This window comes from Bemisia tabaci, unplaced genomic scaffold (genome assembly GCF_918797505.1).
Source record: "Bemisia tabaci unplaced genomic scaffold, PGI_BMITA_v3".
Lineage (NCBI taxonomy): Eukaryota > Metazoa > Arthropoda > Insecta > Hemiptera > Aleyrodidae > Bemisia > Bemisia tabaci.
Genome location: NW_027311816.1, coordinates 8706 through 23930, shown reverse-complemented (window position 1 = coordinate 23930; position 15225 = coordinate 8706). Strand labels below are relative to the sequence as shown.

The window sequence follows — 15225 nt, the reverse complement described above, 5'->3', positions numbered from 1 at the left end:
GAACTATCATGTGTTTTTTTTAGTTTCACTGTCCAAGTGCAATTTTCCACGAAATACCATTGGGAACTCGAAATTTTTTATGCATAAGATTTTGCTTCATTAATCTATTCCATAAAAAGTAATGGGTGGGGGCGCAGTCAGTGACTGACTCGGGCTTGGGGTATTATTTAAGGGCTGAAATGCAGCCAACTAAGCTCATTTAAAGGACCCAGGCTTGCCAAGGTTGATCAACCCTCAGACAGTAGACCAAGCCGCTAACTGACTTAACCTTTCACCTCTCATTTTCTGTAGTATGGACCATAATAATAGATTTCTGTGCACAAGAGCTGACGGACACAAGTTGAGATTTATCTAAACTACTCTTGGTTTCCTTTTAAAAATTAGAAGAAAAAAAAATTCCTTTTAACAATTACATAAATGACTCGAGTTCAATACTATACCTATCCTCTCATATGATCTTTCTCAATCTACAATGAGTATACCACTGTTTTGCAGCAACTTCTTCTGCCAGTAATCTCTGAATTTTAAAGTAGCAATTGTGAGGGTTTAAGCAAGCTTTTCTTTTATTATAAAAGTGTGTTGTAGAGAAAGGGAAAAAAGTTTCAAAACAAATAAAATACATATTACAGTTATCTTGATTTCAAGGGAACACAATTGAGAATAGAAGTCACAGTCTTATAAAATACATGAATGCCGCATTTTAAAGCAATCCAACTGATTATTTGTACCTCGGTTTTTCTTTAATTTTTGCTCATGAGGAGAAAATTATTCCTGTTTTTTCATCATCATTAGCTGCAGAAGTGCGAAATCGCCAATGCCTCTTCCATTCTCATGCCATTATCTAAATGAATTTAAGGGTTGGATGTCAGATCAATTTTCAACTCGCAACTCCCTCAATAATCAGGAAAGTTCAACCAAACCTATAATCTCCTGTCATCAAACTGTAGCCATGCAACCAAGCCTGCAGCAATTTTATGTTTGTGTAGGTAAGTAAGTATACTCGTATATCGACGGTGAAAGTCGGCAATCACATAACTCGGTTTGCGACGTCGCAGACTTCCTGTCATACTTTATTTTTTAAATGGAAAACTACTCAACGGCAATTCTTTAAAACTGTCATGATTTTTCTTCTCAATGCGAAGAAAATTCTGCAAAAACTTCAAGAAATAATATCAATTTGTTCTCCTTTAAAAAAATGACGTAGAGGCGGAGATTTTCAGACACCGCAAACGAGTTATGTGATTGCCGACTTTCACCGTCGATATGTCTTTTTGAACAATAGTGAAAATATTTCACTATTCATTTCATTTTTATCTCCGGTGTTTAGAGGAAGAAGAGTTGAAGATAATCTGCATGCATCAACAGGTTACTACAATTTACTTCATAGCTTACTTGGTGTTACAAAATTGAGCTGAGGTTGTCAAAGTAGGTACTGGAATTCTTCTCGTCAAACTTTCTGAAGCTATTTCATTACCTACCTGGTAAAAATTTCTCTACTCACTTGGTTTCCTTTTGTTTAAAAATTTAAATTATTTTTTTATCCATATTGATCTCCTCTCTCAATTTTGCACATACTTCCATAACTTTGCGCTCATTTCCAATTCTAACTTTATTCTCCCATTAATTTGTCCTAAATATTAAAACCATGTGAAATTCTATATTTTTTCGACGTTGAGGTTCATGGAATAACTTTATTTAAAGTTAATCGGGGCATAATAACATATGTGCTCAACTTCAAAATTTGCAGCTGATTTCATTCTTGTGCATATTAAACAATATGTCAGTTTTTGACTAGATTTATTTTTTGATTTTGAAAGCACCAAACTGGAAGAACTTGAAATATCATCATTTATTAATTACTCACCGGCTCGCTAATTTTTGTTATATTTTGTTTGTATGAAAAAATAATATCGTGAGCTAGTGAGTAATTAATTAATACTAAATATTTCAACATGTCAGTGTATCGCAGGAAGTTAAAATTGGTCATAGAATAAGAGATTAATTATTCTCATAGACTAATAGATTAATTATTTTCATAGAATAATTGATTAATAATTAATCAATTATTAATAATTATTACTCTATGAATTGGTGCCGCACCCTCTATTCCCCTCCCATCACAACTGACAGCAATGCATTGTGGGAGGAAAAGTTCTCATTGGTTGTGACGTTGATATTTTCAGCTTTTTTACATTGGCCAATCATTGTCCAAGAACAGTTTCGAGTGTATAATATGTGACGTACGAAATTCACCGATTTCAACCAATCAGAGCCGACTGTGGCTAGTGTCCATGCTTTACCTCTCCACTTTTGAGAACATAAACATCCATGTCTGAAGTCTGAAGCCAACAAACAACTCTCTTGTCAACTTTCATTTTCTCTCCCTCAAAGTTCTAATGTGAACAGTGAGCTGGAGTTATCATCTTACTTACTATCTCTACAAGTGTATCAGTAATTTATCTGTTATCACCAATTTTTTTGTTTCAAAGATGAATTGTCCAAAGTGTTCTTTGAAGTTCATCAGTTTATATTGATCTTGTTATCACAGTGACTTATTTACACCTTTTTTTGTGTATCTGACTTGTGAAGCTCCTAACTCACACCACTTTCTAAGGGCAGTCAAAGCAGACCCTAAAACTTTCAGTGAATTTCGTGCCATGTTTATCAAGGTGTGCTTATGAATTTTCTACTGATGAAGTGACTGTCATCTATGGAATGCCGCAGTATGAAGTCAGCGTTTGCCTCAAAGTAGCCCAGGGATTGCATCCCAAGGTGTTTTACAATGGAACTCAAAGTTTGGGTTGAGGGTATACAGAGGATTGTTTGCGGTGTCACAGAAAGTACAACTTGTCAGGTAATCTTGCATTCTGTCAGCGGTCCCCAACTCTGAAAAGGAGAACCCGCATCTTTTTCTGTGCACTTTTTTACTCACAGCAACAGCAAGTATCAAAACTTCAGTCATTCCGTGTACATTAAGGATGAATGAATCCTTATTTCACTTGCCTCAACGGCTACTTGCTTGCCTCATCTTCTTTTAAGTACAAATTCAAAGACAAGGGCTGACGGGCGGGACTCGAGTACAGTGAGGGTGCACAGTGCTGAGAAAAGCTCATAATTTGTTCCAAGAATGAATAGTTCAACCACTAAAGAAATTTGTTCTTGCAAACTCAAATCTATAGGAATAACCATAAACCTGCCATCCAATCCAGTAGATTTGTATCCGCCCTAAGGGTTTAGGGTGGTCTAGGAATCAGTTTTGATTTAATTTTGTCACCAAGATGCAGTTTATCTTGTAATGGGTGATCAATACGTTAGTCTGGTTAGTTTTTAAGAGTTACGTAGTTATATAAAGAGAACAAGCTGTCTCAGAGCAGTGCATGAGTCTTTGCAGGGAGGCTACTATGTTTTCATTCGCTCTTTATGCAGCGAATAGAGGAATTCTACCTTTGTTTTACTTACTGTAGACACTAGAATAGGCCATTCACAAAATTTTAGCTCAATTTTATCAGCTAACTTACCTACGTCGATGGAAACAAAAATGCGATAGTTTAAGGAAGTCACCACTTGAAAGTTTCGAACTGCTTCAAAAAAAGGTATTACATTTTCCAAAATTCCTCCCTCCCGCTTAAAAATTGGACAAGATGGAACCAGAGTCTCTGTTCATGCTACAATTTGCCCCTTTACCCTACAATTCTCAGGAGGGTAATTGGTGCGACTTTTCCATCTGGGGCTCCGTTTTCATTATCTTGATGGAACTATTTCTGCATGAAGAAGAAGTATCAAGGAGATTCTGCAAATTCAGTTACACGCATTAAATATCGAGGAACATAATCCGGCTGCCTTTTTTTGTCTTTCGCATGTATTATATGCCATTTTGATTCCACAGAGTAATGTAATTTGCATGGTTGTGTATCTTCCAACATTTATCAGTAAGTATTTGCCTTTTGAATTTGCAGGATGTGGTTTACGCATTGGCTCATGCAACTGGGAAAACTGGCAGATTCTCTTTGACAGAACGCTGGAGGAATAACGAGCGGTTACTTTCACCACAAGACCAACCTTTACAGGTATATATTCATCTATGTGCACACGAGATCGTCCATTAGAAATGGGCCTGTGAAGACAAAGAACTCAAAATTAAAATGTTTGTGCCACTGTACAGATTAGTGTTTTAGGAACATTTTTTCACGAGTAACTTCTATTGATGTCAAGCCAAACTGGAGTTATGATAGTTTGAAATCTGCTGTTCAGGAACATGATTTTGAGGAACTTCTTTTCGTGACAATTCGGTCCCAAAATTGTCCGATGAAGGTGGTAGGTTCAAGAAAGCACTCAGCCCCAAAATCACTCTTTGAACAAAATTTTTCAAGTAAGCAGCTTTAAAAAGTTTGGGTTTGTTTTACATATTTTTACTCTTAGAAAGCAGAAGAATGTCAAATATTTAATCAGTCATGAAAATCAATGATCACAAAAATTTTGAAATAAGGGGATTTAGAAGACAACCATGTGTCTGTGCCATTCAGCCCTTTGAATCTTTCACCAATACCAATAAGTAGTTACAATTTAAAAATTTCTGAAAGAAAAACACAGGAGCAGCTCTGGAACAATAAGATTTCGAATATTTGTGAAAAGTTGCAATCTATAACCTTTAACATCATAGAATTCTTTGTGGAGGCATCGATTATCAATCAAATTACCTCAAAAGAATTCAGCAGATATTAAATTTTAGTTGCTAGTTGTAAGATCGCACCTTGAACAGCTAGTAAACGGATATTAATGGCCACCCCTCTCAAAAATGTTTAAGATATTCCTAAAAACGTAGTTGCCTGCACGATGGAACAAAACTCTATTCCAAGGTTGCAAAATTAACTCAAACAATTCAATTTTTTACAAGAATGTTTCTTGGCAATTTTTGTCCAAAATTTGTCTGCTTTTTGCATGAGATCATGTGAAAAATTGTTGAACTTTTCTGTTAAGAATATCCCAGTTTCTCCAGGTAAAAATGCAAAGGAAAAATTTAGCAACATTGAAATGTAGTTACGTTCCTTCGCCCAGAAGACGACAAAAAATTGCCCTCAATGATGTGCAGTAACTACTAGTTACCCCTCAAAAAAACGAAATTTTTAAGGAAGTGTGCACTATCGGAAACTAGAGTCTGCATTTCATACCTAGCTTAACCCTGTCATTTTTTTTAGCAATGCAAATCTGAACCCTTGCATTAAAACTGACATTTTTAATCCTTGATCACTCTACCACATTGTTTCAGGTTCTGATGAAGTGGGGTGAATACTCAAACGATGTCCAGTTCATATTACAGCGATCAGCAAGCTCAACACCAAATGCCAACAACAACAGCTCTCATTCACAAGGTCCCATATCTCCCACAGCCAGTCTTGGTGATGCATCAAGTTTCCATGAGCGGAATAAAGACATTCGCAAATCATTGACCTTCAGTGGTGCCAGTAACCGCGTCGAACATCGTCGAGGAGACAACGGGACCCGCGCAGCATCTCAGCAACCACAGTCATCACCAACAGCAGGCTCAACTGTGTCCAATAGTCTTCATGTGAAAGACAAAGAAACTGGTCCATACTGTAATCTAGCAAATTCATGTGAGCCGTTCTCTTCTAGTCAACAGGTAATGTCATCCAGGGTCCTTAGAAGTGACCAGTGGATAGTAGATGCTAATTTCTTCAGAATTAGTAAGAGTCAAACAAAGCAATGATCTGCATTTAAGAAAAAACATCCGCCTTGTCTAAGGGAAAAGGGACCTTAGTTCAGAGAAATCTCAAATTGAGTTATTAACTTCGGAGAATAGATTGGTTTTCCATGGCTATTTTGAGACAGGAAGTTCCCAAAATTGTAAAATGGAACCTGAGATATGGTGTGGCTGAAGTTCAATAATGTAGTTTAGCGAAGACTACGTGGTCATTGGTCAGGGTACATAATTGCTGGGTTAATATGCCTCTTTACATACTGGCACAAAAACTATTAAAACCACTCTACATGTATATTTGTAGACGCCATACGAAGTTTTCTGTTGAAATCTGTAAATTTGATTACACCATTATCACTCCCCTGAAAATGTTGCACCTGTCGTAAGGTCCTTTTTTTCTTCAGAGATTACATTTTTATCTTAGGAAGTGAACATGCAGCATATCATTTGAATTTTGAAACTTCATAAGTGTACATCTTGATTTTCGGTTTTGCTGATACCCCGTCTTTTTTTTCTCTTTATGAATGATTGATCGCTGTTGTCAGACACAATGTGTACGTTTTTTTTACCTCCTATCAAGAATCCACTCCGAAAATTTTGAACACAAATATCTTTTAAAAAACCACCCTCGTAAAAAAAAAAAAAAACAGAGAAAAAGAGGAAATTGCAACACCGCGTTGGAGATCCATGTCTTCAGAGTTTCAGCATTGCTCAGTATTACACTGGTGAGGGCAACGAGAAAAAAAAGATAATGAAAGAGAATGATGTATCATCTATGTACTTAAAACCAAGGAAAGTTTGGATTGAATTTTTGCCCGTTTATGGTGTGGTCTGTCTCATTTAACTTGTTTTGAGACTTCTTTTAATTAATGAAAACAACATTGCTTTCAAGGTGATTGACAGGTAAGACTAACTATAACCCTCCAACTTTCTTTAACTTTTTAACTCTCCAAAATATTTTTCATTTTCAGCCCATATTTTCATTTTATCCTAATATCCAATTGGCCTCTGCTCAGTGTTCGAAACTCACAGGCGATAACGCGCCAAATGCGCCTAAGAAATCGGTCACAGCGCCTAAAAAATGAAGGCTATGTGCCATCGTGGCTCCTAAAAATTGCCCCCCCCCCCCTCCAAAATCATAGTTTTTCTGTTCGGTGATTTTCGAAATTTCTCCCAAGAAACAGCTACTAGCCCTGTAACTAAAACATCTTGCGTCTAACTTGTCTCTAAAAGCGCCGTGATACATAGGCAAAAAGTCAATTTGGCCCCTAAAAATCGAGCGTGATGCGCCACATGGCTCCTGAAACTCCAAGGTGAATTTCGAACACTGCCTCTGCTCCTCTCACAAATATGTTTGCTACATTCAAGTGAATAGGTAACCCAGGAGACAGGATCTTGTCATTAGGCTCATCATCTGTTACGTATGCTTGTTTTCAGGTCGCACTGAATAGTGTGAATGGAGTGGGTGGCACTCCTCCGTCCAATGGTAGATCTCCAGCTCAGAGGGTGCTCCCACCTTATCGAGATCCGCCGCCTCCCTCAGTCAACCCTGCCAGAGTTTCTCCTCCCAATTCTATCACCAGTATTAGAGTAAAACCAAAGAGAAGTCTGCTAAAGGTATTTTCTTCTTCTTCCTAGTCTATTTTTTCTTTTCCCTCTAATTTTTTTTTTTTTTTTTTTTTAAAAAATTTTAATCAAATGTATATTGACGGTGTAAGTCGGCAATCACAGAACTTGTTTGCGGTGTCTAAAAATCTCCACCTCTATGCTATTTTTTTAAAAGAGAACATTATTCCTTAAAGTTTATGCAGAATTTTCTTCGCACAGAGAAGAAAAATCACAGCAGTTCTAAAGAAATGCCGTTGAGTAGTTTTCCATTAAAAAAATAAAGTATGACAGGAAGTCTGCGACGTCGCAAACCGAGTTATGTGATTGACGACTTACACCGTCGATATGTAAGTGATTGTCTTCTGGGCAAGGGACTTTGGTCCAAGGATGAAATCTTTGTAGTTTAGTCATATTTATCGAATTGGAAAGAAAAGTTGTAGCTCCGTCTCAGAATATTAAATTTTCTCACAGATCACTGTTTTCTCACTCTTTGGATAGTATAATAATGGCTATCCTTGTAAACCATGTACTTCGGTTTGCAAAATTATGAGCTTCTGATCGTACTTAATTCTCCAATTGAAGAATTACTTCTTATAATTCCTCAAAAATTTCGATGAAATTTCCTTTTTTCTCCTAGCTTGTTCAGTGTAAATTTAAAAAAATGATCCTAAATCTTTTTTTATTAATAAACAGTAGCAGAAATTATGAAACCGTGCAACTAAGAGATGTTGTCTCCTAGTTCAGTCATTCATTAAATGTTACCTGCGTATTGTAATAAATTATTTGAATTATTTTTTTGTTGCATCTAACTTTTCCTACTTTTCTTACAGGAACTGCAGCAGACTGGAAGTGCTAATGAAGCATTGTTGCTGAACTCTCAGTATCGAGACCTCGTAAGGTTAGTCAATTGCCAACGGGATAAGTTATCTGTTCAGCAAGCAGAACTCTCAAAGGTTAGACATCTTCACCTTTTTATATACTTTTCCTTCATGGCTTTATTTTTTAGATCATTCTCCTTCATACGAGATTTATTCGTTCCATCTAATGTGAGACTAAGTCATCCCTGTGGAACGAAGAAGGTAAAATTAATTGTTTAAAGCTTGTCACTTTTTCTACCCTTTTAATGGCAGCTTGTCTAAATTTTTGAGAAAATTTCTTCAGTGAAAGTATCATACCATTTTCAGGATCAATTCCTTCCCATTTTCAAGCAGCATTGTAATTTCAAGTTGGAAGTACTTTGTTTCCATTTCCCTAATAATACAGTCAAATTTTGTGTAACAATTTTTTTTTTTGGAAAATATCATGAAGATTTTTGAAATATTGTCACCAGTATGATGCGGAAATCTTGTACTGGGAAGGAAAGACGAGAGAGCAGCATCATCAAATGGAGTACCTTGCGCAAGAGGTGGCGCGAGTTGAAGCAATTGGTCGACAAACAGAAGACCAGGTAATGATTATATCATTCTTGTATGTTTCCTGTTTCCCTACTCATTTATTGGTTTGAGCAGTTCTACATTAACTTTGAGTACGGAAGGAAGGCTCTCAGTCTGAAGAAATGATTGATATCTAAGCACAGTCAAATCAATGATTTATCATCAATCATCCTATAGTTTGTAGTATTAGATCTCTTGCTCCCATTTTTTAATTCCATCTGAAATAGAAGAAAGGGACCGAAAGGAATTTTTCAGAAGTTTTTGAGACTTATGAGACTCCGAAAAATCGATGTAAAAATTGTTCAAAACCCTTTGGTTTTACAACTTTGCAGTACAGTTGGAACTGATTTCCAGCTATTACGCGAAATTTTGGTTATTGGAATTGGCTCTGGCCAGGTACAATTATTTGCAAAGTTCAAGCACGCTAAGAAATTGGTCAGTTTTTAGGTAGCGTTATTTCTTCTCATTTTGAGAGGTCAAGCCATACTGAAATTTCTTGAAAATGAGGGACAAAGGAAAGAATTACAGGATCCATAGTGATCTAGGAAGGACCATTTTGTCTCTGCCCTTGCCAGTTGTCACATCAGAAAAGCCTTAAAGTGTATTTTTTTTTTTCGTATTGTATTATCTCTTGCAAAGCAAATCTTTTTTGAATCTTGATCAATTTTTTCTCTAATAACAGCTCCAAGCACTGGGTCAAATAGAGGAGGAAAATGAAATTGTTCACCAACAGGAAAAAACTCTGAAGTCTGAAATGACTCTGCTGCGATCAAAACTAGCTAATTGTGAAACTGAGCTTCTACAATGTAAAAATAAGATCAGGTAAGACAGTTATATTACTCCTATTTCATGTTTCATCTACATATTCAAGTGTGGGAAACGGAACGAATCAGAAAAAATCGTCCAAAGTTTTGCCTGAAAATGTCTTTGAATCTGTTGGAATAAAACGAGCAGGATATTTTCTCCTCATCCGCTGCATAAGGAACGTATCTTTTCTGGACCGTTTCAGTATTCTTACCAACTGTTTATTCCTTGATGGGAAAACTGTTGCACAAATTTGTCTGAAAATTTTAGTGTTTTTTCCTACGAGGATCAAGAAACTATAGATAGGGTCATCCCATGCTATGCCAACAGTGAAATTCGTAATACACGAGGAGCCACAATCAGGACGTGAATAGTCGGTTTCCACCAGTTTCCATGGTTCCTTATGGGACTGTTGCTGAATGAGGACTTACATGAAATTCAGAACCAAATGTCTGAAAATCTGTGTCCAGATATGAAACTTAGCCATTCTTCAAGTGAGTTTACGATAAAAATTTCAATGCTAAATCATTTTTTGTAAAAACTCTTGTAAGTTCCCATATAATTGGGGTTATGACGAGAATAGCAATTGGACAGTTCCACTCCCCATCCGCCTATTGAACGACCGCTCCATGTGTGCTACGTTTTTTGTAGGCCACCACCAACCTACAGTTTTATATCGTTGAGAAAAATTAATGGAAGTTTCGGGCAGATTTGTGTGACGTTTTTCCTAAAGCAAATAAAATGTAAGTTGTACATACTGAAACAGTGCTATCGAGATGTGTTCCTTCGTGCAGGAGATGAGAAATTATCCTGTATTTTACAAGTTTTTACAATTGTTGGAATAAAGTTTTCAAACAATTATCACTTTCGAAAAGGCAACTGAAAATTTTGAGGTCCATTTTAAAATTGGAGTAGGTTGGGCAGTTTGTTCAGCAGCTATACTGGAAATGGGATGAATGAAGAAAAGTTGAAAAACTCTCAGGGAATGATGTAAATAAACTGATCGATAATGCTGTTCTACTGCACTTCAGCGTTATTGTGATCCCTGGCAAGTATGAAATTTTAATAATCTACCGACCTAGTCTGGCTAGGGATTCTGCATCATTCCATTCATTCATGAAATTTACTTTACAGACTGTTGATGGAAGAAGTTCAGATGGAGCAAAGGCTGTTGGCGCGTGAAACAGAAGAGAAACAGCACTTAGAGCGCTCTATATTAGCGGAAGTTGAAAGACTTCAACAAGAAGTTGAACAAGTTAAGCAAGATACTGAAATGGCTGCCCAATGTGGAGATAGCCTTCATCGAGAGGTAATGCTTCTTAAATTCAGTTTTTTCATGTTCTTTCATCTTGGCTGTACGGTAGGGCTGTGCGAATATTCGCAATTCCGACTGTTCGCGCCGCGAATATTCGACGAATATTTGCTTCGTCTGCCTCGCGCACTATTCGCAAATTGCGAATAATCGTGCCGTTGTGAATAGTGAATTTTTGAACTGACATTTTCAAATATTCGCACCATCAAAATTAACGAATTTCCGAGTGGCAACTGTAAAACGTTGCGAGGACCTGTGCAAGGACCCTGGCCTTCCCCTTCCATCTGAGACATCGCGAACGGCAGGTCTCCTTTGATCTTTACCGAGTTTTCCGAGTTTATGAACAGTAAGCGCGATTGCGATTGGCCCGCGTATCTTGGTTGCTCCAAGAGTACCACACATTGAAAGTTAAGTAAGTATTCAAGACGGAAAGAGGGTGTGAGATAATATCTATGTGAAGTTAATTATTGATAGTCAATTACTCAATTAATTATCTAGCATTTCATTGTTTTCTGTGCAGGTGTATGAGCAAATGGAAAATTCTTAAAAAAATTAATCACACTTTTTTTGTCGACTTTTGTAATATTTGCGAATTTTTACATGATTTTTACAAGTCATTTCAAATGATTTGTTCTACCATTCGTAGCTCTGAATAATTGACTTAAATTATTCGCTATTCGCTTCGGTCGGAAAATTCACTATTCTCACAGCCCTACTGTACAGCCGTGCTAAGGAAGAACGCCGTATGAACATTCGAGAGTTGCCAAATTTCCCTTCATGAAACATGTATTATTGACGACATTCATGCATATTTTTCTTTGAAATTTTCAGATATTTTAGTTTAAATTGCATACGAAATTGTCTGAAAATTTTGGAAAAAAATATTCACAATTTTCCCTGCAAATTCGGTATCCATCGAAGGAAATTTGGCAACGTCTGATGGCTCATACGGCGTTCTCTCTTAGCACGGCAGTGTAGGTACCATGTTATAAATTCTTGTAAAGGAAAGAGTACTACTCGGGCAAGTCCCGCCTCTTTTGGCCAAATATTAGCTACCGTTTATGAGGCAAAAACTAGCTCTTTCGATGAAAGTGCTAAAAGTTTTTACTGTAAAGGTTTATTTTATATGTGAGAATTCTTCAAAAGGTTTTATTATTGTGTATGCTCCCTCTGAAAACGCTGTCATGAATTACCATACCCAATACTGTTTTTTTCTCAATTTTATTCCTAAATATATAATAATTCAATTCCTTGATGGAAGATGATCTCCCTAAGGAAGATGACTTCCTCCTTGTGATGGTTTCCTGTAGAAATAACATTTTGATACCAATTGCCATTGCCACTATCAGCTGTGCCAGAACTCTATTTGCATGTAACAACCTGCCTCTGAGCTTGTCATCGATTTGTCCCGCTAAAAAAAGTATGAGCGTTGCACTTCCCGTTTTAGGAACTGGAAATTGCCCGAACCAAAATGTTTTACTCTTTTTCCAGGGATTCCTCTCATTTCTCCCCTCCTATTTCCTTAACACCATTTCATCCATACGCAAGTTAAAGTCAGCTTTTGACAGTGAAAATGACAGTTTGTGTCATGTATGCCATCCAAATTCCAAAGTTTGGCCAAGTTTGGCTCTATTTCAGCCAAAAAATCGGTCAAAATAATTTTAGTGAGTAGTGTTTTTGTTAAAAATTTCATCCGGATAAAGATGCCTGTTTGACGTTTCTATGTGCATTGCTCACAGGTTGCCTCGCTTGAAGCAGCTATGATTGAGAAAAAAAGACAAGTAGAAAAATTAGTCAATGATATGAAAGAAGCAAATCTCCAAAGTTTAGCAGTAGCTCCAGCTGAGGAATTAAAGCTGCTCCTTGAAGGTAAGTTTCCCTTGAGATTTGTTGAAAACGAATATGCAGACCGTCCTCTCCTCATTTTCTCATTTGGTCAGATTTTCAAAGCCCTACAGACTTCGGTGTTCGTTTCGATCCGTTGGCAAACACTGAGAGTGTCTGTATCCAGTCTGCACCGTTGTCAAAACTATTCAGATGCTGTTAAAAAATTATCCTTGTTAATTTTCTAAAGTTCATATTGTAAAATATAAAAGTAGAAAAATGATCGATAAAGCTGGGCAAAAGCTTGTCACTCAAGTAGTGATCTGGAATTCACATCTGAAATTTTTCTCCACCAAATGAACCTTGTTTCTAGCAAACGATGGAACATACTTCTTTTTAGCGATGTACTTTTAGTAATATACAATTTACACCTAGCTATAAGTATACACGGATTTATGTTTCTTACCCTAAATGTCACTATATATATTGTTCTTTTTTGCTTTGTGCATTTCGTGAAGGATCTACCTTTTGTCTTGGTAAATCTTTTTATCTCCGATAGCATGATTTTACTTAGCAATTATTCCAAGTTAATATAAAATTAGCTCCAGATTCCTGTCTTGACTCTCGTTGTTCTGGTTATAAATAGTAACCATCATTCAAATTTTGAAGCCCTCACCTGATAGCAAGCTTTTGATGCTTTTAGCATGTTACAAGTATACTGTAAAGGCTGCCCCAAAACAACTGAGTTGGTCTATTTTGAGAACAAGTATACACCATGTTTATTCAGAATTGGCGCAAACATATCATAAAATGCTTTGGCCCCACGCTTGCTTAAACATTTTTTCCTCCATTATTATGATCAGCACAAAATTTTCCTGGTCATTTCAAGGGTAGCAGCTTTCAATTCTCACCTTATTCACGACAGTCTCAAAATCTTTGCAAGGTCCAGATTTTAAGACTATCTTTGACCTTTTATCTTCAAACCAGCAAATGAATCAGTTTCACCTAGTTTTCAAAATTCTTTAATGCTCATCGGCAAGCGTGATAGTAAATCGATTATTATCAATTTTTCTGTGCTGGGGATTAATATTTTTCAAAAATTTTCAAAAATTCTTGTTTTTTTCCCCTAAGAAAAAAAAAACGAATAATCGTAATGAAACTTCGTTATCATTTTTTAGGTCCTCACAAACCGGGGAGCATTAGAAGAATGATTGGATCTCCGCGTCAGCTTGAAAACGCTGTCCCTACGAGTAAGAACCCTCATGGTGTGTGGGTTTAAAACCCTCCTGCGGTTTACAAAAACATTCCTTTTTACGTGAGTATTTATCATCTATACCAGCTTTCAATCAGTCTTTGAAAGCCAAATAATTGATGTTAATTCTGATAAAGAAACACAATGAAATGAAGCACAAATGATCGGAGTTAAACAGAAAGGAACCAAGCCACATCGGGATCGAAACGAGATAAAGAGGTTTAAAGTTTGGCTCCTGCATAAGACTCAATGTAAAAGATAAACTTCAAGTTCAATTTCTGCAAAATTTGCTCCAACAAAAACTTTGAATTTTCGGCGATAAATAGTAGAGCAGTGGCTAAGTTCAAAACCACTCATAACTCAATTTTTTCCAAAATGTGGGTTGGTTCCTTTCTGCTTAACTCAGTCCAAATGTGTCTCTGGCAAACAAAAAATTCGAAAGCTGTAAAAAAAAAAATGAGAAAACATAAGATCACCTCTCCTTTGGTATTCTAATTACCTATCTATTCTAAAAATGAAGCGTTCACACTAAAATTTGTATTTTCCAACAGGGTCTCTGGACTAGCTCAGTGAGATTTTTGATGATAGCCGTGATATCTCGGACCATATTTGCAATTGTGGAAGCTAAATCTTGAAAGTAACAAACCCATTGGAAGTTGATCTGGAGGTCATGGATGTTAAGGAATTCGTAGTTTCACATCATAATTCTCCATTCGGCCATCCTCTCTTCTCTAGAAGTCACATGCAGCAAGGTCAGTGGTCTGCAGGTGTAAGTATGGATCAAGGGAGTAACATTAAAAATAGCACTGCATTTTATTTCCATAGGTTAAATATGTAGCTCGATTTTAGGACTCCCGGATCCAAATCTTGTCACTGATTCAATTTACGTTTGTATTTCAGTCATCTAATTTTTCCCCCTCTTTTTTTTTATATATATAAAAAACATAAACATAAAAAAAGAACTTATTTGAGGAAACTACACAAATGGAGAATTTGCACACAAAAATTTTATTGTTTCATTTGAGAGTGCTTAACAGGCTAAGTTTGCAGTATTTTTCATAATTTTTTTCTGAAATGGGAACTCGGAGAAAAATTGATTTAAAAGTGAGAAAATGTGCCGCCTTGTGATGTCATCTGGCAGCATTTTCCATTTAAACACATGTATTTTGGCAAATCAGGTTATTCTGCCATATTTTCTCTAAGAACTGTCTAATTTAGAAACCAAGGATATCCTTGTGCTCAGTTTTCTTAACAGTTTCATATTAAACATGAAATT

At 36.5% G+C, this 15225-nt stretch overlaps 1 protein-coding gene across 2 annotated transcripts; it reads left to right on the top strand.

Moving 5' to 3' along the window:
• The first annotated feature begins 2319 nt into the window (after positions 1–2319).
• RASSF8 (ras association domain-containing protein 8) lies at positions 2320–14877 on the top strand. 2 transcript variants are annotated; one of them, XM_019043624.2, is made up of 12 exons: positions 2320–2854; positions 3957–4067; positions 5267–5638; positions 7154–7333; positions 8155–8277; positions 8655–8771; positions 9440–9579; positions 10696–10870; positions 12613–12742; positions 13216–13233; positions 13876–14012; positions 14501–14877. In XM_019043624.2, the coding sequence occupies exons 1-11, from the start codon at positions 2783–2785 to the stop codon at positions 13974–13976; spliced, it is 1539 nt and encodes a 512-aa protein (XP_018899169.1). In that variant the 5' UTR covers positions 2320–2782; the 3' UTR covers positions 13977–14012; positions 14501–14877. The 2 variants fall into 2 exon arrangements, with proteins under 2 accessions (XP_018899169.1, XP_018899170.1); XM_019043625.2 differs by lacking the exon at positions 13216–13233 and having other exon boundaries at positions 2321–2854.
• Positions 14878–15225: the final 348 nt, after the last annotated feature.